The sequence below is a fragment of the Gobio gobio genome, assembly GCF_949357685.1.
Source record: "Gobio gobio genome assembly, chromosome: 7".
NCBI lineage: Eukaryota > Metazoa > Chordata > Actinopteri > Cypriniformes > Gobionidae > Gobio > Gobio gobio.
This window is the reverse complement of record NC_137103.1, coordinates 10,513,707-10,541,439: the sequence shown is the minus strand read 5'-3', so window position 1 is coordinate 10,541,439 and position 27,733 is coordinate 10,513,707. Positions and strand designations below refer to the sequence as shown.

Sequence of the window (27,733 nt, the reverse complement as noted above, 5' to 3'; positions counted from 1 at the left end):
TCATAATCAATTATAAAACCGTTCTTTTATATTATTTCACAATATTACAGTTTTTACTGTATTTTTGCATAACATTTTTTTTAATGTTTTAACGGTAGTGTGTTACCTGACCTGTGTGTTTGTGTACTGGCTACATTGTGTAAATAAGTACTTATCTGTTATGTCATTTGATAGTTCCTTTACTTTAACCTTCAATTACTTGTTGACAGTTGCTCATCGTGCAGAGAAAAGAACAAAAATGTAGCTCGACTGAAATGTACCTATACTTTACGACTAGCAGAAGACACAAGCTCTATGTCTCAGACGTGTTTAATGTGATTCTGTCATAGTGCAAACATCTTTCTGACCAAAACTACCCTGTCTGAATCATGTGATTCCGTGTTTGGCAACATGTGTGTGCTCTTTAGTGGATATATTTCTGCACACTGCTGCGATTGAGTAATTATCATGACGATGTGGCCGTAAAACTTTAGGGAGTCATTGCATTGCTCATGGCTGCTGAGGTAAACGTGTGCGTGTGTGTGTGAAGAAACAGGTGCGGTCCTATCCCGACCTGGCCAGACAGACGCTCTCGCTCATGACTCAATGCCGAACATAAAACTATTGCGTGACAGGAAGCCTTTACATACCGCACACACCTCCCTGACAGAAAAAAAAACATACATTATATACATCCTACACACGCCGACAGCTAAACCATCAGAGAAAACGCAGACAAGAGTCTGGGTCATGATATCAACCAGTCCGGAAAAAGGCTAAATCAAATAAGGGAAATTGGACATTCAAGGCACAGTTACAATGTATGAATGCCATTGGATTAAATACAAAATATCCCACCATGCAGCGTTTATTTTAAATAAATATAGCACTTAAAAGCAAAATATTATCAAAAAATCTGTTTTAGATATGTTTTAAAGGTAACACTTTACAATACGGTAATAATGAACTGCACTTCTACAGCATTTAGTTCATGTTCATTTCAACATTTACTAATGGATTATTCAAATCAAATATTTGTTAACATTAATGCACTGTGAACATGATCAATCAACGAACAACAGGATTTTTATTGACTGTAGATGAACAAATACAGTAACACATGTATTGCTTATGGTTAGTTCATGTTAGTTAATGTATTAACTAATGAAGCCTTGTTGTAAGTGTTACCATTTTAAATGATAAAAACGTATTTGGACACTGTCTTGTTGTCAAACATTAGTGAAAATGTCTAGATATTGTCATAATTTTTGGAGCCGCTGTAAATAGAATAAAATATATATATGAAAGAGGTCCAGTGTGTGCTGGCACATAAAATATGAGGTTATATATATATATATATATATATATATATATATATATATATATATATATATATATATATATATATATATATATATATATATATATATATATATATATATATATATATATATATAATTTTTAACATTGATAGGCCTCCAAAAAGTAAAAAACAATATATATATATTTACTTAATTGACTATGTCTGGTGCAGAAAGAAAGCTTTCAACAGATACAGACAGACAGATGCACAGTGTGAGACAGACGAACCCCATACCTGGCAGGTGTGTGTGTGTGTGTGTGTGTTGCGAGGGCAAATGGCAGCGTCGGCGGTGCCTGAATTCAGTGTTTTTATCTGGCTCAGTGATGCGGAAGAGGAAGCCTTGAGATGCAGCGCGCTGTTGTGTCGAGCCGACTTCCTGAAAATAGAGACACAGCACACACACACACACACACACACACACACACACACACACTGACATAACGGTCATGACTTGATCAGAACTGTCTAAACGTTAAAGAACACGCTCACAAAGGAAAAATCATATATATTGGATGATCTGAATTTAAAAGATACTCTGCTATTATTCCAACACAAAGCCTGACAAGGCCTTTAATCCCATAATAGATCTGTGGGATTTGGGATTCAGGGGTAAATTGTTTCTGCGGGTGGAGTGATGGTGTGAGAGCACGGCCCCATGTTGAGCGGGATGAGCGATTTGTGCGGCAGCTGAAGAGTCCTTCACTCTGGGACGGCTGACCGCGAGCCCAGCTGCCTCCACCTCACCTGCCGCTGGGAATGAGAACGACTGCGCCGGCCAGACTCAAGAACCAATAGGGCTGAAATTGCTTTAGATTGATGACACAGGGCTCGAGGTCTTTCACTGCCCAGAATAACGCATCCAATCTGACGGCAGAATTTAATTCAAGGGCACTTTAAGAGTGACCTCTAAAGCACCGAAGGAACCTCTCTGTAAACAGCTGAATGAAACACTGGAAGGGCCATCAAATCTGTTTGGACTTGCTAAAGATGAAGGCCAAGAAACTATTCCTGATTGCCATGCTCGCTGTTATGATGTCATAACAACATGCAGTTTGTCAGTGTACACACACACACACACACACACGCTGGTGTTTTATGGGGACTCTCCATAGACGTAATGAATTTTATACTCTACAAACTGTATATTCTCTAAACCTTCCCGTCACACGAAACGTTCTGCCTTTTTTACATTTACATAGTGTGATTTATAAACTGTGTTCCTCAGGGACCAAAAAAATTTCCCTACAAAGACAAGGATTACGTCTATTGCCGTCTTTGTGGGGCATTTTGTGATAATGTAGGCTTTACCTGGACACACACACACACACACTAACACACAAAACCAGTACTTAATTTTACTCTTGATATAGTATATATATATATATATATATATATATATATATATATATATATATATATATATATATATATATATATATATATATATATATATATATATATATATATATATATATATATATATATATATAATTTGACTCTTAATATATAAAGTATGTTGTTATGATGCGTTATATATATGTAATTTGACTCTTGATATAGTATATGACTTAATATATAAAGTATGTTGTTATGATTCATTATATATATATAATTTGACTCTTAATATATAAAGTATGTTGTTATGATTCATTATATATATATAATTTGACTCTTAATATATAAAGTATGTTGTTATGATTCATTATATATATATAATTTGACTCTTAATATATAAAGTATGTTGTTATGATGCGTTATATATATATAATTTGACTCTTGATATAGTAAATGACTTATAAAGTATGTTGTTATGATTCATTATATATATATAATTTGACTCTTAATATATAAAGTATGTTGTTATGATTCATTATATATATATAATTTGACTCTTAATATATAAAGTATGTTGTTATGATTCATTATATATATAATTTGACTCATGATATAGTATATGACTTAATATATAAAGTATCTTAATATATAAAGTATGTTGTTATGATTCAATATATATATATATATAATTTGACTCTTAATATATAAAGTATGTTGTTATGATTCATTATATATATATAAGTTGACTCTTAATATATAAAGTATGTTGTTATGATTCATTATATATATAATTTGACTCATGATATAGTATATGACTTAATATATAAAGTATCTTAATATATAAAGTATGGTGTTATGATTCATTATATATACATAATTTGACTCTTAATATAAAAAGTATGTTGTTATGATTCATTATATATATATAATTTGACTCTTGAGTATGCTGTTTTGATGCATATATATATATATATATATATATATATATATATATATATATATATATATATATATATATATATATATATATATATATATATATATATATATATATATATATATATATGCAAGTAAACATATATAAAGTAAAAAAAATCATGAAGCTCCTTGTTGTCCCATGGCTCATTGATGGTATCAGGTGGAAATATTTATGGTACTGATTCTGAATGGAAACAATTTTCATCATTGAAATAGTACTTTGAAAGGTATACCTCAAACAAAAACTAAATGTAGTATTCCCAAGTTTTGCACCATTTTATGGTAATACCATGTCACTGTGATATAGCGACAGCATTTCACTGCCTCTTCATATATCATGGCATTTCAATTGTACTGGCTTTGTATAGTATCCTCATCATGATAGTGATATGTAGTTATGTTAATATCGTTTTTGTAAACAGCTACATTCAATTTATTTAATAAAATCCGCTTCTTTCTTTCTATTGGTGCGATTAGTCGCGCGCAAAGCCCTCGCATCTCTCACGAGATCTCGGACGAGTCCAAACCCAATTGGACAGAGCCGTCAGTCACACGGTCACTGCAGAGATGAGCAGTGGCGGACCGCAGTCCCTCTACACACAACCCGTCCCTCTGCGCTAGAAATTACAGGCGACAGCCTCGTCGTGGAGAGCCTGAGCCGTGGCAGCGCCGCGAATCGAGGGATTTTTCACTAAGCACCTGTTGGCGCGTGCGTTTATCTGAGCTGGATCCTGCGCGCGCCACAGACATGACAGGGAATGAGTCTCATGAGTGCAACTGCAAACACACTGGGAACACGAACTTCCCTGGTCTTTTCCTGTAAATGTGTCACTTGAATAAAATAAACGAATAATGAAAATACAGAAATAAAATAATGTGGGGAAAAAAAGACGGAACATGAAACATTAACAAAGCGCCTTAGAGAGAAAATAAAACCATATGACATACTGACATACACATGAAAATTTAGAAGTAGTCGTGCATTAATGTGCAGTGTCACTGTTGCTCTATTGTGACACGAGCATCGGGCACGCGGAGAACAGCAGATTACATTCACCGGCCACTTAAGCACAAACACGACATCATTCGCCATGACCTGCGCGTCACAAACATCCACCGCGGGGTCTTATATGAGCAAAAACACAATGAAATCATAACGTGCGCGGATAAGATCAGCGTTTGCATACTGGAATGGTCACAAAAGGCTTGAACCCTAACGATTCCTCCTGTTTCGCGGATAACGCGGCCTCTAAAATGCACCTGACACTGGCCTTCAACTGGCACGTGCTTTTAATTCGCGACTGTTTGTTATTGGTTAAATTGCGTGGTTTCAGCACCTATATTCACAGCTGTCATGTAGTCAAAATGGACTTGAATTGAGGCGAATTGCAGGTTTACTTGTAAGCGAATGTCGCGCATTACGCGCCTCCAAAAACAATAGCCACCAATAGCAATTTATGTGTAAGTGTCAGCATTTATTAGGCCAGGCTATATGAATGCATTTGCAAATACAAACCCAACTATCTCATATCCGTGACTTGATTCTAAATCTAACAAAATAATAATAGCTAATTATAATAATTGAGGGGGAAAATGTGCTTAAGCACAAAGGATTCTCTCCTCGCTGCGCTTTGTTTTGCGCCACCATTCACAAAAAAACCCGTGCCCTTGCATGTTTATTAAAAATAACAGTGTTGCGCGCGCATAGATGAAGACTTATTCATCCACCAGCTCATTGAGCATGCTTGAACCTGTCAACGGACATAACAAGCGTTTGTTTTACTGTCAAAAATCACGTGCATGCGCAAACACCGGATCTTACAGCCTATTTAATCACAAAACCGACCTGCGAGGTGCCTGGAGAAGTGAAAACTACTTGCAAAAAGCAACTGAGATGCGAGTTAATATTTGTTTTGACTCCCTTTGAATTGTTGGGGGGGGGGGGACCAGCCTGTTTGGGGTGATCAAGTGAAGGACCTGTAGTAGAGAGGGATTTAAAATGAGCCAGATTAGTTAATTATCCACAAATGCGCTTTTCCTCTTAAGGGTGGGGACAAATTAATCCCAGCGGCAGCCGACAAAAATTCTCTCCCGTGAAAAGCCCTCTCTGCACCAATACAGCGGGCCAGACCCTTCTAATGAATAGGTCCGGATTAATCATTCATCTTGTGTTGTTTAACGCTTTGATGGATGCATATCGTCACTCAGGCTCAAGACAATAGATGCACAGCGTTTTGTTCTTAGCAAATAAATCACTCACATTGTTTAAGGTACATTGATCAATCTAATGACTTGTAATAGGCTCCTAATTACCACAGAAAAGTGCTCGCGACTGTGTTTTTTAATAGGAAATAGAATCTAGCTTATGGTGATCAGAACTAAAAATGTACTAATGCATTAACATTTTAGGGTATAAAGACCAGATTCGTTTTAAAATAAAACTTTAAATATATTGTTTATTGTTAATTCCTTTCTCTCTTCGTTATAAAAATTGTAAGCTATTTCCTGACAGGGCTAATCAATCCCCAATTAATAGAAACTGCTCAAAGTGAACATATATATATTAATCGCGCGTAATGGTCTGTGTTCACCATTGCGCACTGTTCAGAAATGTACATCAGCACTGATGCGCCACTTTGATTTCATTTTCAGCAGCAGTGCATGCACACACACACATCTAAATGTGTAACCTAAACCCTCTCAGAGCCTCAGGCCAATTTGTTTATGCTGAACAGACGTTTAATAGTGTTAATTGTTCCTCCGTCAATTTGCAGTGATTGCGGAAATCAGGCGATTTTCGAGACTCCGCCGCTCGGATTTGAATAAATTGTTTTATATTCCCTAGCTCTCTCCATAGGAGGGAATTTAAAGCAAAGCGCTTTGGAGTAAATTGCATCCAGCCTGACTGGCAGCGTTCAGTCGCTATAATGGAGCATTATTTGGTCATTTTGAATACTGTAATGCACAGCGTTTCGGCGGGGCCATTCTCAAGAAAATTGCTTTAACTTTTAAAAGGAGGCGATTCCCTCCAAAGCAGGCCATTGTTACATTATGTCATTACCCTTAAATGTTTTAACAAGCAGCGCAACACACTGCCATAATGCATTGATATTTGTATATTAAAAAAAGAAAAAAGATTTCTTAATTGTTTTTGTTTTTTATCCAAAATTATATCTATTCATTTTATATTTAATGTACCGTTGTATTTCATTATATATAATTTGGATTTTTTGCATTTCTATTTGAAGTATAAAATGAGTCAACTTTATTAAACGATTTTTAATGTTTTTGGGTCATGCACGCGTGTTGTTCTGAAGGCATTTAAAGGAAGAGCGAGGGAGAGAGCGCGCACACGCGCATTAACACCCCAAACTCTAATCTGCGCCCCCATATACAACCCCCCCCCCTCTCTCTTTCTCTCTTTCTCTCTCTCACACACACACACACACACACACACACACACACACACACACACACACACACACACACACACACACACACACACTCAATAAAAGTTTAACACACCTGTTGTGAGATCAGTGGTGCCCCTCCGTCCTCTTCCAGTGACTGGTTCTAATTTGGAAATATTTATAATATTAAGAATTAAAAAATGCCTATATTTACAGCATAATCAACAATTGTGAAACTAAAAAATAAATAAAAATAAAGAATGACATTGCGCGATAGTGACTTCAGTCAAAACATGCCGCGTAATGCACATTATAATAACGCTAACGAGCCTAACCAAAAAATCTCGTCATATTTTTTACCCGTGCGTAAAAAACGACATACAAAATAAACACATCACTAAAATAATAATGAGGTCACACGGAAGCTGCAAACGGTTACGCGTGTGGATTTGAAGCGTTGCACATCAACACGCGAAACAGCCTGTTCGAGGATATCATGCATAAAATCAAGATGAGACGCTTACCATCGGAGGATGCTTATTAAATACCAATATGCGCTGAGCGTTATAGTCTGTGCGCCTTGATGGCCATATATATATATATAAAATGATGAAAAATAGCTGATGGCTTATTGCTTGACAGTGGGATCAGTACCCCAGTCATTGATTGACGTGCAGCTTTAGTATTTCTGTCATGGTCGCGTCGCTCATTGGTCAGACGCGACTCGTCGCGCGCTCAGATTGGCTGAGTATTGCAGCCAGCTGTACTTCAAAGCACGCGCTCACTATACAACTCGAGTAGAGAGAGTAAAGCTTCAGCGCGCTGTCCCTCAGTCACACTGGAACACTGAGTCATTGTTCTCTTCATCTAGCTGTCTAGGAAGGGCCCTGGATATGGCTACGTCTATACTTGGGGTAAGTAAACATTGGCATGTGTTTTAATGAGTTCGTTTTACCTTTGGACTTGACATTTCAGTGCTGCATGCCTGCCTGCAAACTTTTGCACGACTTGCGTTTATATTCTAAAAATAATGATGCCACAAGACAACCGTTTACATTTCGTTTTAATTGTCCAGATTTATTAATACCAGTTGTTTTAAAGAATGCTGAAACCAAAACGCGGATTGTAAGATTCGAAAATGAAAGAATGAAAACTCGAAAACCCAGTTCAGCGAAAGAAATCTTTCTGTGGGGAAAAAATAATGATGATAATAATACAAAATTGTAAGAGCGCATTGCTTATTCTTAAATTAAAAGCAACAATACTGCATTCATTTAAACGTGAAAATCTGTGTTAATGACCTTTTCTAAACACGAGAACTTATTTTGAAAACTTCACAAGTGAAGCTGGTTTTATTCTGGCGAATGCTTTAGACTTGTTTGATTTTCAAAACACCCCAACTATGTTTTATGGTCTAGTAAAGAGCATCAACTTTTCATCCAAACAGGAAGAGCCTCGGTTTGGAACTACCCCTTTAGCGATGCTGGCTGCGACCTGCAACAAAATTGGCAACACCAGTCCCCTGACAACTCTACCCGACTCCAGCGCGTTTTCCAAAGGCGGATTTCATCCGTGGAAAAGATCCTCGTCGAGCTGCAACTTGGGCTCCAGCCTGCCCGGATTCACAGTCGCCACAAGCCGAAGCACCTCCGGACTAACGACCAGCAGCGGCGCGGGTAACAGCGCGTTCTGTCTGGCCTCGACCTCGCCGACCTCCTCCGCGTTCTCCGCCGAGTACAGCAGCTTGTTCTCCAACACGGCGAGCGTTTCCTCGCAGGAGTCGGGACAGTCCGCGTTCATTTCCAAAGTTCACTCCTCGGCGGAGACTCTATATCCGCGGGTCGGCATGGCGCACCCTTATGAATCGTGGTACAAGTCCGGCTTTCACTCCACCATCTCGGGCGAGGTGGCCAACGGCGCGTCCACGTGGTGGGACGTGCACACAAACCCGGGCTCGTGGCTCGAGGTTCAAAACCCGGCAGGCACTTTGCAAAGTTCGCTGCACTCCGGCACCCCACAAGCCATCCACTCCCAGCTCAGCGGGTACAACCCGGACTTCTCCAGCCTCACGCACTCCGCGTTCAGCTCCACCGGCATCAGCCCCACCGCGTCCCACCTCCTGTCGACCGGCCAGCACCTGTTGACGCAGGAGGGATTCAAAACTGTGATCCCCACTTACACAGACGCGTCGGCCACAAACGCTATGATATCCGGTGCCAGCTCGGGCATAGGGACCTCGTCCCGGTCCTCCAGGAGATACTCCGGACGGGCCACATGCGACTGCCCGAACTGCCAGGAGGCGGAGCGGCTCGGGCCCGCGGGTGCCAGCCTGCGGAGGAAAGGACTTCATAGCTGTCACATCCCGGGCTGCGGGAAAGTCTACGGGAAAACGTCTCACCTCAAAGCGCATCTGAGGTGGCACACCGGCGAGCGGCCCTTTGTGTGCAACTGGCTTTTTTGCGGCAAACGGTTCACCAGGTCAGACGAGCTCCAGAGGCACCTGCGCACTCACACGGGGGAGAAGCGGTTCGCTTGCCCGGTGTGCAACAAGCGCTTCATGCGGAGCGACCACTTGAGCAAACACATCAAAACACACACCGCTGGAGGCGGAGGCAAAAAGGGCAGCGACAGCGACACCGACACCAGCAACCTGGAGACCCCCAGGTCCGAGTCCCCCGAACTGATTTTAGACGGTGTGAACCCGCGGGTCACGGTCAAAGACCAGTCTCCGCACCACGAGTCCTGAGCACGGGTCACGAGAGGGACCTCACAAGCATTTTCCTCGAGGACAGGAAACGGGTCTGGAGTACGCGACAAACTCTCCATTTCTTAGAAAACCGATCGAGACATTGCATTGGTTATTCATTCCTGCTGCGCACAGGCGAGCCTCGGGACGAGCGAGTCTTGTGTTTGAACGGTGGACATTTGCTGTGGAATCAGTGTTGGGCAAAAGAGGGAACTAAATAACCACGGCTGCCGGTTGAGCTAAATGTGTACATATATCCACAAAAAATGACATGTTATTTTTTTTCTCCTGTAAATGTTATGATTGTTTTGTGGTGGATCCTGAAATTCAGGGAATTTTCTTTCCTTTCGACGCACTTTGTGGATGTCAGTATGTATGTTACACAGCTATTTAAAATTCATTTAACCTTTCCTTTACCCTTGCTAAAAATATATAAATGTTTAATTGTATAAAGTCACGCTTATAAGGCTTTCATTTTGTAATTAAAGGGATTTAAAATCGAAATCTTGGGTTGTCTGATATAAATTATTTCAATCCGGTCTAAATTATAAACAGACTGCGCGTAATTATTACGAATATTTTTTGTTTGTTTTTTTGGGGGGAAATAATGCAGACTAAACATTGTTTTTTTTCTTCTTCCCCCATTGGGATAAATCAATAGTTAAATGCATTTTTTGTCCAGATGAAAATCTTGTTAAACGGTATTAATTATGACTTGGAGCACATCGCAGCCCCATGTGTCTTGTATTGGCGATTAGGGATTCGTGTCTTATCAAATATCTAATTACTCTCCGAGACATCATTTGTTCAGCGGCTCTTTATCGCACATTTTCCGAGGGGATTCGGTGACAAAGGGCCTCTGAATATTTATTTGAATTGCTCAAATTAACTGCTTACATTTGCATGTCAAACGGAAAGTGTCCATCCGAGAGAGGGCTGAAGGCGTAAAGCGTCGTTTAGCTTTTAGAAAACGCTACACTTGATTTGGTGTTATGGGAACAGTTTTTTCCCCATTCTCTCGCCTTTCCTGGGTGACACTTTTGAAAGGGGAAATTGGGAGAGGCCTTATGCAAATGTTGAATTTAAAAAGCTCTCGCAGTCAAATGGTCTCTGGCTGTTATTTGAATATCAGTGGCCCTGTACTGAAAAGGTTCAAGGATGCTCTCTGACTTCTTTGTGTTTATCCAGTGCAGCGTCCGATCCCACAAAACCCGGCGGAATAATTACAGCTCGAGCCCTGCCTGGGAACTCGTTAGCTTTCTGTGCTACGAGGTAAATTGACCAGAAGGCAATAGACTAAAATTATTTTCATTTCCTTTTGTGTGCTGGTGGCCGCGGCATTCAGAGGGGGGCAAATACACACATAGAAAACGGGCCATTATCGTTTAATGACCTCGTGAAAAACTGATAACGTTTTGCAAATAACGAAAAAAAAAATGCGTGGTTTATAAATCATTAAACTGTAAAAATTCAGTGGAGGAATAGGGTTTAAAAATAGACAAAATGCAATTTCCGTAGGGGACGTTTTCTCCAAATAGGCTTGCACGTGAACACGGTTCTCTGTCTTTTAAAAGTTAATGTAGGATGCGACGATTTTATTGCACACAATTCAAAATTTGTGTTACGGAAATGAGCGCTATTTGGGCGTGAAGGTATTCACGAGCACGCTTTACAATTATATGGTTCTATTAAGGTTTACAAACGGGGGCTTATACACGGACAAGATCTAAGCGCCTTTCAGTCTTTTGGAGGCGAATGATGCGCCTGGGGTTGCGGACAGTAGCGCTGTCACTCACGGCCTTTTGTCCGCGTTTTTCTGGAATGCCCTCTGACTGAGCGCGAGGCAGAAGTCAGCTTTGTTTGCGCGCGGTAATAAAAGAGTGATCAAAGAGGAGCGCCGCTCCGGCCGCGGCGCGGGAAACTCAGCCGTGACGACGCGAGTTTTCCCGCGCAGCTTCTCTCTCAGCTCCCTTTGGTCAGAAAATGTCCACCAAGCGCAGATCATGTTTGCAAATTAAACGCTTATTGTTATTAATAATTATCAATGTTTCACTTCAGCAAATGCTACTGTATTTGAACGTTTCACTGTCGTGTTTAGGGTTATTTCACGTTGTCGAGAAACTAAAATAACCAGTGTTTATATTCCAAATAATTGAATTGCAACTGAATCGACTTTTTGTCGATTGATGAGGGTTTGTTATTTCGCGCGAGTTGGTTTATCTGCTCGCTTTAATGTGTTGTTGAGAGACACGCTCATATTTCAGGAATTTAAAAATGATATAAACAATGCAAAACTGTACATTTTCATTGCCTAGTTTTCAGTTTTAAACATTAACACTTCTAGGAATAGAATCATTGTATCTATCTCTCACAGAGAGTGGTTGAACATCGCTAATTCGTTTTGTAGCTATACACAATAATAATTAATAGTAATAATAAAGAAGTCCTACTGAATTTATAACAATCACAACCACCAAAATAGACCTCCGAAATGAGTGGAAAACTACAAATCCCATTTAACCAACTGATTTTTAGTCTTCTTTGAGAAATATTGAAGAGTTGTAACTGGCATTAAGTTTTGTACTACATTAATAACACCTGTATTTCAGACATCTTCACAAATTGATTTAATGTAAGGAAGGAGCTACAACAACCATAAATCATAGTTTAATGAACAGACTGCAAAATAAATCATTCAAGTTATTATGTGTGGAATATATACCTCTCAAGGAGTCAAACAAACATTGCATTTGAGAAGGGATAAAAGAGAGAAGAGAACATGTGTTGAACCCGGACTGGAGCAAATGCATTGAAAACATTAAAAGGATTAATTGAATTCCTGGCCTAAAACAGGTTGAGTTTCTATATTCTCATGGCGCCCTCTTCTGGAGAAATTCCCAGAGCTGCCCGTCAATGGAAAACCATTGGGAAAGCCACCCGAAGAAACTAGATTTACCCAGAAGTGGTCAGATTCTCTCATCATTTAGCAACCCTCTTGTCCGTACAAACTCTATGACTCGAACAGAAAAGGAAATTAAAAATATATCTAGATTTAAACATCGCATTTCAGAACAACAGCAGTTCAGTGACATCCATCACAGACGGCAGTCACTAAAAAGACCCTTCCCTAAAGCTCTTAATAGCAAATATGCTCAAGTGTCATTGGTTCTCAGGTGACCAGGAGAACATTTGGGGAATATTTACAAGAATAAAGACTTGAAATTCAGTTTTTCTGTCACGCAAAAGCTATAATATAACTTTAGAAGATGTGTAATATAGCATATATCAAGGTGCTGCTGTCATTTTTGAGCTTTTTAGTTTTAATTTACAAAATAAAAGCACGGCGGCTACTTAAAACATGTCCAGGGTTTGGAATGGCATGAGCGTGAGTAAATGATGGGAGAAGTTTCCATTGAATGAGATGAGCCAGAAGTCCACTGACTTTCAGCTACTCATTTCTTCCTCTCTGCACCTCTGCTATCACTTCTGCCACGTTTTTCCGATCCCCTCCCTCGTTCCCGGCTGACACTCCTCCTTTTGACATTTCTATCACAGTTTCTCTCCCGTTCGCGGCTTCTGCTTCTCTCCCTCTTGCCCTTCTCGTGTTCTCTATTCTCCCTGCTCTTACCTCTCTCCTTCTCATCTCTCCTTCGCTGAGGGCTTCTGCTTCTTTCTCTCCTCCTCTCCCTACTCCTGCTCCTGTGTTTATCTTTACCTCTCTCTCTGTCCTCCCTCCCTCTCTCTCTGCTGTCCTTGTTCTCGCTGTGTTTGGGATGTGTGTGTTTGGAGTCCAGGCTGTGCGCGTGTTCTTTCTCCTGCTCTCTCTCAGAGCTGCTGCTGTCACCGGACGAGTCCCTCCTTCTCTTCCTCTTCTTCTTGGCTTTCTTTCCGGAGTGTTTCTCCTCCTCCTCCGAGCCGCTGCTGCTGTCACTGCTGTCTGATGAGCTGCTGGATGAACTCTCGTCCTTCGCTTGCTTCTTTTTCTGCTTCTTTTTGCTTTTCTTTTTCTCCTTTTTACTCTTTTTCTTCTTCTCCTTTTTCTTTTCAAGACGGTCAAGTTTTCTAAAAGGAAGAAGGGGATGATAGTTAGTATTACAATTCAAAAGTTTGACGTTGGTACGTTAGAAATAAAGGTTTTTATACAGCAAGGGCATAATACATTGACTAAAAGTAACAGTAAAGACATTTATAAAATATATCCATTTCACATAAATGCTGTTTGTTTACTTTTTATTTGTCGAAGAATCATGAAAATAGGTTTCCACAAAATTATGAATATGACTTTTTCAACATTAATGTTTTCTGAGCATCAAATCAGCATATTAGAATGTTTTCTTTTACAATATATTTCACAAATACATTTTTTCCCTGTATTTTTTAATCAATAGATACAGCCTTGGTGAGCAGATAAGACGTCTTTCACAAACATTAAACAATGTTACCGACCCCTAACTTTTGAACATTATTATATAGTATACTGTGTGCGTGTGTGTTTTATTACTTTTTTTATATTATTGTAAAAAAAATGGCAGAGCCTGATGATGTTACTTCTCTCTTTAAACAGCTATAGTTAAACTGAAATTATACTAGTTTATAAAGAATTTATATTCTAATTCTTATAGTCTTAGATGAACAAAAAATTACTAACAATTATATTATTTATTACGCTTCATTGACATAATGTACGTCACGCAGTTATGATCTTAGAAGTCAGGAGTTTAACTGGAGCATCTATGATGGCACAAGCACCTGTAACCTTGGCAGGCGAAACTTTCTATTCAAACCGTTTAACCTGATTTTGCTTTGCTTTTAAAGACACAATATGTAATTTTCGGCACTAGAGGGCGCTTATTCAAAACAAAGGTGTAGCTTGATTTTGCAGAATCATGGTAGTTGTTGATTTCACCTCTACAGCCAGTGGAAAAGAATCCGACAGGACTCAGGTAGAAATCATATTCATGGATGAGCCAATGTATTAAAGATTTATTAACGTTACTGTAGTATGAAGCAGGGTGTGGCTAAACGAGGCCGCTGGAGCGATTGCTAATGAGAGACGAGTGTGACACACGGCTCAAGAGCAGACGAGCTCTTTCGCTTCTTCCGCTCATGTGCATGTGTGGTAATCAGGGTTTTTCCTGCATTAAAATTTTTTTGGCGGCCGCCAAAACAAATTTTTGTCCCGCCAAAGCCTAATTTGATGAGTTATTGTGATTTATGAATGATGTAGAATAGATGCTGCGCTTGTGAATGAGTGACAGAGAGAACGATCAGAGAGCTCCTCCCCCCGCGCACACTCGCTGGGTCTTCATAATAATCACTGTGTTAGCTGTTAGCTCTCTCTCATATTTCACATATTAATCCAAATCAAAAAGGTCGGAAGACCGAAACCATGTTGCATGTGGCACATTCCGACAATTTTTCCTAGAATTACCGCTGGGTGTGAATAGCGCTAAAAAAACCTTGACTCTTCTCTGACCAGCTGACATAAAGCATACTTTCAATAAACGGGAAACAAATTATATTCAGTTATGAAGTGTTTTCTGTGTGTTGACATCTTTCGCGATGGTCTAACAGACGGGATTCGCACACAACGCGTCTGCTAATGTCCGATTCGTGACCTAATGACTCCTTTGAACCGAATCATTTTAATGACTGGTTAGAACAACTGATCTTTCCAACACTGAACTCACGAATCAGTTTAATCATTTTCTCTGAACGCATCTGAAATTAGAACACAAGTGTGCTTACCCAATTTAGCAAGAGTGGATAGTAAGAATTATTTTTAATTATCAACAGTATTTCAGCTTATTTCTGTTGACAATGGCCCGGTTTCACAGACAGGGCTTAGACTAAGCCAGGATTAGGCCTTAGTTCAATTAGGACATTTAAGTAACTTTTATAAACGTGCCCAAGAAAATGACATTACTGGTGTGCATCTTGAGATAAAACAATGCCACTGACATATTTTAAGATTTGTCAGTGCAAGATTCTTTCAGTTAAAACAGCTCAAACATGCATTTTAGTCTAGGATTAGCTTAAGCATTGTCTGTGAAACCGGGGGAAGGTGTAGTAAAATAAATAGCCTACAATCATTTAGACTGGAGTGAGGTGAAACTAGAACAAAGTTGTTATTAGCTAGCTGATAATTTTTATTAAATTGCATATGGCTGAAAATTAGGCTATTTGTTCATTTTTAATGCTACTTTTTAATATTGATACGATTATATACCAAAACAATTATCTGTAAATAGTGTAAAAAATGAGGATCAAAAGAAACAAACATCGATGTAAGAGATCATACATAATATGAGATATCAAAATGAGATAATCAAAATTACTAGCATTTTTTAAATGTATTGTCAGTATTGCGCTCGCAGATCACGTGTGTCAACCACCACCGAAGACCATTTTTGACCCAGGAAAAACCCTGGTAATGCAGCGCTGTTTAATCATATCACACTAGAGCTGCAACTAACGATTATTTTTTCTGTCGACTAATCTAACGATTATTTTTTTCGATTAGTCGACTAATCTAACGATTATTTTTCCGGATTGATTTTATGCTTCTTTTTTACTGATTATTGTATTTCAAAGAGGGTAGTGAATTTGTATATTATTTTAACATGAAATCAATGAATGATGACAATATTAATTGTATTTCAGGAAGGGTAGTGTACATAGTATGCCATTTTATAATGAAATATATGAACACAAGAAGCATTTTAAACATCATGTATAATGATACTATTCATCATAAAATGTATACAGAGTAGGCCTAATTAGGAAAAGTTGTTTACTATAGTATGATTTACTTATTGATTTGTGTCAATAGTAAACGGAGAAGAACCCAGGAAAATGTGACCGTCTGTTGCAATACACGCGCCACGGTTCAGCTGCGCGAGAGAACACTGGCAGCAGGGTTGCCAGGTTTTGACAACAAAACCCACCCATTCGTTACTCAGAACTAGCCCAAAACAAGCCCAATCGCGTTTCGGGGAAGTTCTCTGGTAAACATCGCGTTCGGGGGGTTAATATGTGTTTTTTTTGCAGGGCTGCCTGCTAAAATTCTAATTTTCGGGGATAAATATCACATAATTGGGATCGCTTCAACCCGCGGACATGAGACAACAGTGTAGCAACAGTGTAGAAGTAGCCCGATTCCACGGAAAAAACGCGGTCTTGGCAACACTGACTGGCAGTGTGAAAGCTCTCGCTCTCCACGCGCACAGCTCCCGCTCTCCACACGCGCAGTGTGAAAACGGCGTTACAGAGCGAACAAAGCACAGTTTTATTCGGCTTCTGTTTAAAGTACTCCCACACTTTTGAATGTCGCGGTCTGGCTTTATATGATAAATGATCATTTTCACTATGCCCGGGAGCAGAAGCCGCCATTATTCTAGATCTTCTGTTCCATTCTAGAACGTAAATAATGTGCCGCAGACGCGTCGACGCATTTCACGCACGTCAACGTATTTTCGTAGTCGACGTCATCGATGACGTCGACGTGTCGTTGCAGCCCTATATCACACACATTTGAGTTAGGGATGAAACGATTACCGGTTTCACGATAAACCACAATAAAATTAAGTGACTGTTAGTAATATCGTTTAAAATTTAATTATCATTAAAACCGCGTGTGATTATCACGATTGTGAAAACTCACGGTAAATCTTGTCCAGTCAGCATCAGTCTGGCGCAGCGCACCGCTGTTTTTTGAATGAGAAAAAAATGGCAGAAGGCAGTGACAACACTCTGGGGATTTTTCAGCCTCTAAAAGGACCAAATCTGAGGTGTGGTCATATTTTGGCATTTCCAAAAGTCCTGAGGGAAACTTAATCGAAGATGGTCACCCTGTCTGCAGAACATGCCATTTGCGGGTGTAACGTTATTTCAGCTGCACACTTACCACTCTGGCGGTTGAACTTATTATAGTCTTCTCAAAAGCCATCTGTTATAATCGCGTTGCGCATTATAACCACTCACACGTGTTTCTATTGAGTTTCTGAATGCAATGTCTCATAATCAGAGGCGTTCAGATCAGCCGGAGTTTTGTTCAGAGCGCGCGCCGCTCACTGAAATCTGCACTCAAAACGTGCGATGTACGCAAGAGATTGACTCATCATACTGTTGTTGACTGTTTCTGTTCTATTTCAGCAGCGAGAATAGTTTCAAACAAACACAGCAGAACCACAGCGCATCTGATATGACTGGCATAACGCTGGCGAATTTAGGGACCGTCTCTAAAGTTACATACAACATTGGTAACGTTATACACGTTTCTAACTTCAATAGCATTTGAAGAGAATCACCGACATAAAACTGACTGTAAAGTGATCATTTAGGTGTCAGGTATGATGCACACCTTTTGATATTTAATAAAATAAACAGTCAAATCATGAAAATATGGATATGCCTTATTTCACTAGGATACTGTTTGGGCTCTTACACAAAATATGCTAGATTTAAATGCATCATTGCTGAACACTGTAAATATATTCTCAAGCAATATTCTCATCAGAGATAATATTAGAGATTATATTTACGACAAATTATTATTATTTATGCGTTGCTATTGACGACGGCCATAATAAGGAAGTAAATCCCACAGAATAGAATCTAGCTTTAAAAAGTGCATAGAGCTGCTTTATTTATTTGTTGTTTGTTGATTTTCTAATATAAAACTTGTTGAAATGTTTTAAGTGTGTGCATCTGTTCTTTTTGAACACTTTCATCTCATTTGAACAAAACCATGATAATATTGATAACCGTGATAATTTGGGTCACTATAATCGTGATGTGAAATTTCCATACCGTTTCATCCCTAATTTGAGTGTGTTGAAAGTTGTTATAATGCTACTCTGTGCATTCGCTCTGCGGCTGCTATGAGACACTTGTTCACACTGCAGTGAGAGATCGATATGGTAAAACATGGTACAATCAAGAACACCAGATTTACACAATAAGACGAACTGTGTTGAGCTGTGAGAACAAGGATTCGTTTTCTGTCCATGAATGATCCAAACAGTTTCTCATCTGTCTAATAAAACACATCATATATTAAAGTGTCTTTGGTGTTTCCATGGTTTCTACAAAATAAAACCAGAAATCGAGGATAACGGGGTATGATGTCATTGATAGGCGACACACGGTCTGTCTCCTGGTTAAAATCGCTTATTATACTGGATTTAAACATTCCTGGAAACATTTGGGATAATGTACACAAGTCAACAAAATATATAACATTGTTCTAGTGTATATATATATATATATATATATATATATATATATATATATATATATATATATATATATATATATATATATATATATATATATATATATATATATATATAAATAAAAAACATTTATATATTTAACAATTTAATTTTACAATATATAAATATACTAAATAAATATATTAAAATATATTAAATATATAAATTTGTTCTAGTGGTTTTTGGATATTTGAATCCAAAAATCGTACATATCGTGCTGTTAAGCTGCTAAACTCTGGAAAATTTTCAGTCCAATAATCTAGTAGGCAAATTCATTCAAAAAATCAGTCCAAAACAGCACTAATGTAAAGAAAACCAGACTGAGGTGCAGAGAGAATAGAGACTTGTGTTGTGTTTTCAGTGAATTATTCATTCCAGTGTGTTTTGCTTTAAAACCCGAGCTCTGTCATATTGTGTGGTTGTTTCTGAAGAGCGCGAGCCCTCACGCATCGCGCTGTGTGAAATACAGACTGAACGGCACATCAAAACATCCCACCGCTGTATGGCCAGACGTTTCTCGGGTAAATAAAGCAAACCAGGGTCTGGCCAAAGTTTTCATGGATGAGGATTGCATTCAAACTTGAGAAAAACCACAAGAACTGCTTTTTCCCCATTTTTGAGCTGTTACTGTTGGCATGTAATGCAACAAAGATTGCTAAAGTCAACAGATTTAACTAATAGAGCAACCAATCTCTGTGTAAAAATAAAACAATGATGCTGCCATCTTTCTAAAGTCATTTTTACCCCCTGTAATTACAAAACTGTGGATTACTCAAAAAATATACATCTGTGACATTTAATATTTTGGCTTCCATCACAATTTAGGTTTGTCTTTCTACAGAAAAAAATATTAACAAAATCAAAACTTTGAACCGGGGACCTCTGGTTGAGCTGACACACCTATATTTACCCTGAAAAAAGCTGGCGGAAAAAACAGTTTTGTGATAATCACCCTTCAATCTGATGGTTTACTACAACAAATTATGACAAAATGAAAGTGTTACTTCAGTGATTTAGCATTAAGCTTTGTATCAGTAGAAACCCGGTAATATATTCTAATTATCGTACTTCGCAGCAGCACAATGATATTACGCAGCGCCTGAAAGTAGCCCAGCTAGGTAACTTTCAATGTGACCGGCACTAAGTTCGTGTAGTTGCAGAGAAAGTTTCAGGCTTGCAGCCGACAAATTGTGTTGTGGATTTAGCTGTGTGATTAGCCATGGTTCTGTGTGTTGTAAAGGGCTGTGATAGTAAGTCGAAGGTGTAACTACCACCATGTTTCACAGAATACCAACGAATCATTGCGCCACTGCAGCCGTGGTACGGCCGTGAAGATCCACGACTATTACGCAGGAATGAGAAAGTAGTTCCTAGCCATATAGGTGTAGAAAATCGCAACTTTTCATTTTCAGTTGGTCTTAGCACACGATGTAACTCTAGAAGAGTCAAGTTTTAAATAGGAAAAATATTGAAAGTGTCTTTGGTCATTTTTTGAACGAGATGCTAATGGACTGATCAGAATCAATGATGTATGCTAAGCTATGCTAAAAGTGCTACCGCCAGATACAAAGATCGGCTGAATGGATTCAAAAACGGTAAAACTCAACTATTTAACTCTAGGGGACTTGTAAAATGAGCCTATTTTCAAAAAAAGTGGAGTGTTCCTTTAAAGTGAAGTCACCATTTTGCGCTGTCATGTTTCTACAGTAGCTCTAAACGGACAAAGTTCTCTACAGAGCACTAGTCACTCTCTGCTCTCTCCGGCGACGACATTTTTGTCCTGTATCAGCCACCATAGCTTCTCTATGTGCTTCGAAAGGAAGGGGGGGCAACTTGCACTTCTTCTCACTGCAAGATGCCGCTAAAAATCACACACTGCACCTTTAAATGGTAATTAACCTCAAATAAAATCTATTGACAGCCCTAGTTAATAGTAATTAGATGATCAATTTGATTAGTATGAAGATATGTGGTAGTGTATGTGTAATAAATAATGAAAATCACACCTAAGCAGTTTCTGTTTCTGTTTGGTAGACAGAGATTTGAGGAACTCCACCTCAGGGTCGTCTTCTTCCTCGCTAGCCACAAAATCCTGAAGCACAAAAACACACATTAGCAAACACACACACACACAAGAGGCCAATCAGAAGGGTACTTTTGTGCAGAACCAGTGTGAAATCCAGCATGTCTCTACTCTCTTGTAATTGTAGTTGTTGGTCTCATCAGTTCTAGTCTAACCCTTCTACCGACGGGAATCGCTTGTGAGCCGCCTGTTCAATAATTGGACGTTTTTCTGCAATCACACGCTGAGCTCCAGACATGGATATCATGGGTCATATTTGGGCCAGATTACCTGTGCTGGATCAGTCATGGTGGCGTCCCTCCCAAGGACACATTTCTTCAGCGCAAACCCACTGTTACGCATCTCCGCCATTAACTCGGAGGGGTGCATCGACGGACCTGTTAGGACAAATCACTCTTTCAGAACAAATAATGTGTGATCATTCCCCCCCTCTGAGAGATGCACACTACTGGCTTTGTTAACACAAAGACACACCAAATCAACTCCCTTGTCTCCCAGCTGGGTAAGGTGTACAGTATTATTCTGGGTTCATCCAATCAAAACCCCAAATAATAACATTTTACACCTACACTTCAGCAACATACATATTACTGTAGTGCCAGCTCTCAGGAGACATGCCACCCTGATCAACTTCAATAACACAAACTGAGAGAAAAGTATTAAAACACACACACACACACACCTCAACCAACTCGGGGGATACTCCGCCACAAAAGTGAACATTTTGCCATGATTATTTTCTCACTCTCATGTTGTTCCCAAACGATTTGTTCATACAAACGGCTTGTTTTGTTCCCGACGTTCTTCTAAACATCTTCTTTTGTGATCCACAGAAGAAAAAAAGTCATACAGGTTTTGAATGACAGATGGTTTTTTTTTGGGTGGAGTATCCCATTAATTGTGCTTTTATTCTTGAATTGGGTTCAGATAATGGACACAATATCTAGATAATACAAGTAGTTTGTGTATGAAATATCCAATCATATCTTTTATCCTTCAAAAGAAATGAATTTGCCATCTGTGAAAGCTTGTTTCCGCTACTGAATTAAAAAAAAAACAAGGTAATTGCGACTTTTCTCTCACAATTCTGACGTTTTTTTCCCTCGCAATTGTGAGTTTGTGTCACAATTTGGAGAAAAAAAGGTCGGAATTGTGTTCTGAGATGAATAGTTGCAATTCCGAGAAAATACATTTTCTAACAATTTGGACAATAATAACTCAAAAAAGATAAAAAGTCTGAATAAATTTCCTTTTTTATGATTTATTCCATGGCGGAGACAAGCAACCATAGCCATTGCTATATTGATCTAATCTCAGCAAGATAAAGATTTTTAGGACCAAATGTCACATGCTTCATGTACTAAAAGGGGTCATAGGCAATTTCTGGCTCACACTTTAGATTAGGGTCCAATTCTCACTATTAACTACGACTTTTGCCTCACTAAACTCTTTAAACTGCTTATTAATAGTTAGTAAGGTAGTTGTCATGTATAAGGCATTAATATGTGCTTTATAAGAACTAATAAGCAACCAATAAAGTAATATGCATGCTAATAAGCAACTAGTTAATACTGAGAATTGGAGCCTAAACTAATGTTACCAAAACTATTTACTAGTACAATATAAATCACAAATATTTTTTTAGATTCCAGTAGATCATCTAAATTCTTTAAGTGTGACAGGCACTTTTATGCATGTTTGGGTTTGGGGCGATGTGTGTTCTGACATCATTTGGGGCCAAAGGGATTGGTCACATGACATTTATAATTCAGATGGCTTGCACAAAAACATCCTCTGAGCTTTGTCCAGGTCTCATAGAGATTCTTGGTGTATTATTAGACATTGTCGCCACCTACAGTTCTGAAAGTGTATCTCAGCTCTAATAACCGGTAGAGAAAACCTGCATTAAAGACCCGTGTGGTGAAAATCAAGTTTTAATGTTGTTTAGATGTCTTTGTGGGTTTTTTAATATGCTTTAAGACAGGGGTTGTCCGAATCCAGTGTTAGCTTCACTTCCTGTCTCCTGGGAGACCTTTATCTAATCAATTTTTGAGGGCAGCATAGATGTATCCTTCTCTGAATAGAACGCACAGGATTGTGGGATATCAGAGGCAGTGACAGTTGAGCTAAAAAAAATAAAGATGTCATCTGAAAGTTGCAGTTGCTGGTCAGTTTGTGTGTAAATGTACCCGCGTTTTACCCTTCTGGTGTCATTTCTAGCAAGAAAGTAGTAATGAAATATTTGCTTCGATTACACCAAAGTTCGCTCTATTGCTGTAGATCATTAAACTGTTAGGCTGCCTCAGATGTCCGAGGTGCCATCGTGGGCAAACGCTGCCTACAAAGTCATTGCCTGATAAGGCAGCGAGACAGCAAGTCAGCTTTCGGACGCAGCACTTATGCCTGCTACAGACTGTGTGATTTCAGCAATCATATAAGATCATTACAAATCACACTGTACACCATGAATCTAATAAACTTGTGTACAACATGCATGTAGACTACAGGAAGATGACACCTATTGAATCATATGCTACGACGCAAGATAGAATCTAGTATCTAGTAACTTGGCATTTCAATTTTGTACATAGAGCCTGAGGGAAGTAGTTGTGTTTTAACACCATGTGGCATTGATCAATACGCCATTTCATGTCGCATTTGTATTGGCTAGTCGGTAGACGCAGGTCGCAGTATCAAACACACTATAAGATGATCATGCTAAATTTATGACACTGTCAGAAAATTATTGCAGGCTATCTTTGGTCACATGACCGTGACAACGGCCGTCTTTGAACCTCTTTCACTGTACGACTTAGGACCAGCGTTTAGGAGCCACAACACAGAAATCTCTATGATTGGTCAGACCTTGATTGTCTGGTTGAGGTGTGTTTGATTAGAGTTAGAGCTAAACTCCGCAGGATGGTAGCCTTCGAGGAGCAGGGTGGGAGACCCTTGCTTTAAGACAAACCACATGCAAATTCATCAGTCAACACCATTGTTGAGTATTTTCTCCTTAAAATGGCAGTGTACCAAAGATTCCCCCGGTTTCCTACCGTCACCAATCCCGTTGACGTGCGGGCAGGGATTTTTCCTCCATTGACTTTCTATCTATGATGGTCAAAATGTCTGACTCCATTTTCAACTAAAAACGGAAAACTTTTTATGCGTTTTGTCTGTTTATTTACATGACAATAGCATTTTGAGGGCCTGAAAACACAAACGTAAAAAGTGCAAGTTTTTGAAAACGATACCGAATTTGTGAAAATGGCAGGTATTATGTCTTCTGTCTATAGGCGCGTAGTGTTTCTTTATAAAGTGACATCCCCATCTACTGGCCTGGCAGCAGAATACAGCATTTTTGATGTTTTTGTGGATCCGCGTGAACAGGGATCGTTTTGACAATGTTGTCGCATGTCAAAACACCAGCAACGGCACTTCTTTATGACGCAATCATCCGGGATTTTCCACAGGGTTGCCAGATGCCAGCAGGGTTTTCCAGCCAAAAACCGGCCACATTTTTTTTGGCTTGTTTCTCGTTTAAATACATTGAAATCATTAACAAGCTTTGAAATTAGCCATTTATCGGCTAGCCTATCCGATTTCAGAAACAACATTCAATTAAATTAACGCAACGGTCCGTGTGCTTTTGCGTCCATTCCTTTTTCGTTTTTAACCATGGAAACAAAAACAAAAATGGAATGGTTGTTGTATTTTTAAATACTATGTTGAATAACAAAATTTAAATCAAAACGTGGGCTATACACAAATTCCATGCGCACAAAATAAAAACTTATTTTTGGATTTTTTTAATTACGTTTTGCCTTTTTATAAACTAAAAACAAACAGATTCATATAAAAACTGTACGCGGAAAACGCAAAGAAAAAACATTTCCGTTTTTAGTACATCATAGGACTGGGCGGTATATCGAGTTTGTACAATATATCGATATCTTTTTTTGAAACGATATGGAATGAGGAAATACCGTTTATAATTGATGTACAATAGATTGATACGAACGCATCTGAAAAATAGTGGAGAATGAGCTGATGCAGGGAAAGTGCATGATACAATTTGTCCTAAACATGACACATGCTTTACATTAAAGGCTTTAAAATAACTGGTAAGATATAGTTAACACGTATAGTTTAAAGCTTGCCCTGTCAGATGCTCTGAGATATAACGTTAGGCTACTTGTGCTGACAGACAGATAAATACTCGCTGTGTTTAATGCGTTTGAAATGTGGGGCTTTCCTCAGTGCATAACTTACATTTCACAGGGATATTCTCCATCTGAAAATGTTAGAAAGTCATGCAAATATGTCCATTTTGCTGTCCGGAGAGGATGTGACATCAGCATGTGAATCTCCACTAAAACTCAGGCTTCCGTGAACGAGCGCAGCCACGCGACAAACAGACGGAGCGCAGTAGAATAGGAACGCAATAATTCTGACTAAAGTTATCATATTTCTAAAGTATTTGTTGTTGGACAATGTGGAATTTTACCTACAAGTAAGTATACTTTTATGAAAGTGACCATTATAATGGGGTAATCAAATGTAGGCTAATATGATTTTTTTAGTTCAGTGAATTATTAATTTTGTTTTTAGATTGTAATGTTACAATGTTAGAATGTAATGTGATTTTAATGTGTCACTTTTTGCCCATTAATATGTTGCATAACCTACATTACATTCACTGTTTTTGTTTATAGCCTTCAATATCAACATGTTTTTAGGACATCATTGGGCAGGATGTGAAATAAAATTTATTATTTTTCAAATAAATACAGATTTTTTTTTTTATCCAAATAGAAAAACGTAGAAAATACCGCGATATAGTATACTGTGTATCGCAATTCAACCAAAAAATACAGAGATATGATTTTTTGGCCAAATCGCCCAGCCCATGTACATCGTTGTCGTGTAAACGTACCCCGAGATGGCGAATGGTTTGTGTAACATTAGCAACACATTATTATATTTGATAACGTATTCAGGCCATCATATCAATTACCGTCATGTGTGAGACGTTGCAGAGAACGATGCATAAAACGTATTATCATTCTGATACGTCGACTTGTATACGAGCCTGTATGATTTACTCCTCCTCTTCTGGATCAGTTTCTGGTTCAAACATATGTCGTTGAATTAAACCAGTACTTCCATTGTGTAGTGTTTACTACGGTTGACCGAGCTGTTGCGAGTGAGTGGAGGCGGGGCTAATTTGCATATTCATGGTTCCACAATGAAGCAAGGGCGTCGAGTTACAGTCAAGCCATTTTAAGGCATGAAGAAACTATCCCCTCGGTTGAAATCCCTAATCACACAGACTATAAGGAAAGAACAGCATACCTGCTTCATCACTGGCCATAGAGCTGGCATTGATCCCCGACAGACCGAAGAGAGGACACTCCCGATCCGTGTTCACATGACCCCATTTATGACACTTAATGCAGCGCACATTACGCACCTAAAGCAATTGAAGAACAAGGAAACAAGCACAGTGCCCACATGTTCACTGCATTTGTGGAGGAGCAATCATTTATGACACCACAAAATGAAACTTCACCTGAATGCCAAAAGGCTGATCTCGAATATTCATGTCATCCTTTGCATACCTGATGAGTAAAGTACAGGTGAGAAATGCATAATAATACGGGCTAATTTGAGTTCAAGCATCACTTATCAACTAGTCGACTTACTTTTCACGAGGAGCCACTTTCTGCCACTCAAACTTGTACTCAGATTCTCCTTCCTAAAGAGGAAAAAAAAGCGTGATATCAACATGAGCTGAAACTGTCAGATGCCACTATATGCCTTATTAACCTTCTTAAAAGCATGACATATGAAATAGTCAAAATATTTGCATACAATATTTAATAATCAATGTTTTTGAATGACTCTTTTGAATGAATGATTCAATAAATACTCCACTTGTTTCATTACTGGATGAATCAGTGTTTTTGAATTTTTAACAGTTAATTGTCGCCACCTACTGGTGTAAAAATGTCATTGACACAATTTTATAATTGTTATAATTTGAAGAGGTGATTTACTGTATTTTGATCTCATGGCTTTTTGAATTGAGATCACAATCTTTTAACGATTAATCACACAGCTCTACATTAGACTTTTATATAGGAAAAAACACCTCGATTTAAATTCAGAGGCGCTGATATTTATATGGCCAAAAAGTAAAATGAAATCCTCATGCTTGTTATGTAAATCAATGAGATTTTTATAACAGAAAACTTACATAAAATGCATATAATTATCAGTAATCTATATCTGCCAATAATTTCTTAGTAAGATGATATTTAAGGATTAGTTTTATGATCAAAGCTCTGTAGTTTTAAAACATATAAAGCAACGCAATAAAATGATGATGAACAAATAAACGTCCATTAAAAGCCTAATGGATCATATTTGATACATACATTTCATGATTTTAACAAAAAAAAATTCTCAATTATTCATTCAATAAACTGGTGAATCTTGAAATGTTACTAAAAATATAAAAGTTGATGCTTGATAAAGTAAAGATTTGACAGTAGAGAGACTGAA

At 38.5% G+C, this 27,733-nt stretch overlaps 2 protein-coding genes across 2 annotated transcripts in view; one reads left to right on the top strand and one right to left on the bottom strand.

The window, feature by feature from the left end:
- Positions 1–7,958: 7,958 nt before the first annotated feature.
- On the top strand, positions 7,959–9,811 carry sp9 (sp9 transcription factor; the record flags this gene model as incomplete). The annotated part of the gene is made up of 2 exons (XM_079820660.1): positions 7,959–7,979; positions 8,513–9,811. The coding sequence occupies 2 exons, from the start codon at positions 7,959–7,961 to the stop codon at positions 9,809–9,811; spliced, it is 1,320 nt and encodes a 439-aa protein (XP_079676786.1).
- Positions 9,812–12,328: 2,517 nt separating this feature from the next.
- The window catches only part of cirsr (corepressor of RBPJ and splicing regulator), a 16,607-nt gene continuing 1,202 nt past the window's right edge, over positions 12,329–27,733 (bottom strand). Inside the window, exons 5-10 of the mRNA XM_079821587.1 lie at positions 26,872–26,924; positions 26,739–26,787; positions 26,522–26,639; positions 21,440–21,546; positions 21,093–21,178; positions 12,329–13,873 (exon numbers count right to left, since the gene is read on the bottom strand). Coding sequence (XP_079677713.1) covers positions 13,264–13,873; positions 21,093–21,178; positions 21,440–21,546; positions 26,522–26,639; positions 26,739–26,787; positions 26,872–26,924 — 1,023 coding nt within the window. The 3' untranslated portion in view covers positions 12,329–13,263. The remainder of the gene's footprint in view (positions 13,874–21,092; positions 21,179–21,439; positions 21,547–26,521; positions 26,640–26,738; positions 26,788–26,871; positions 26,925–27,733) is intronic.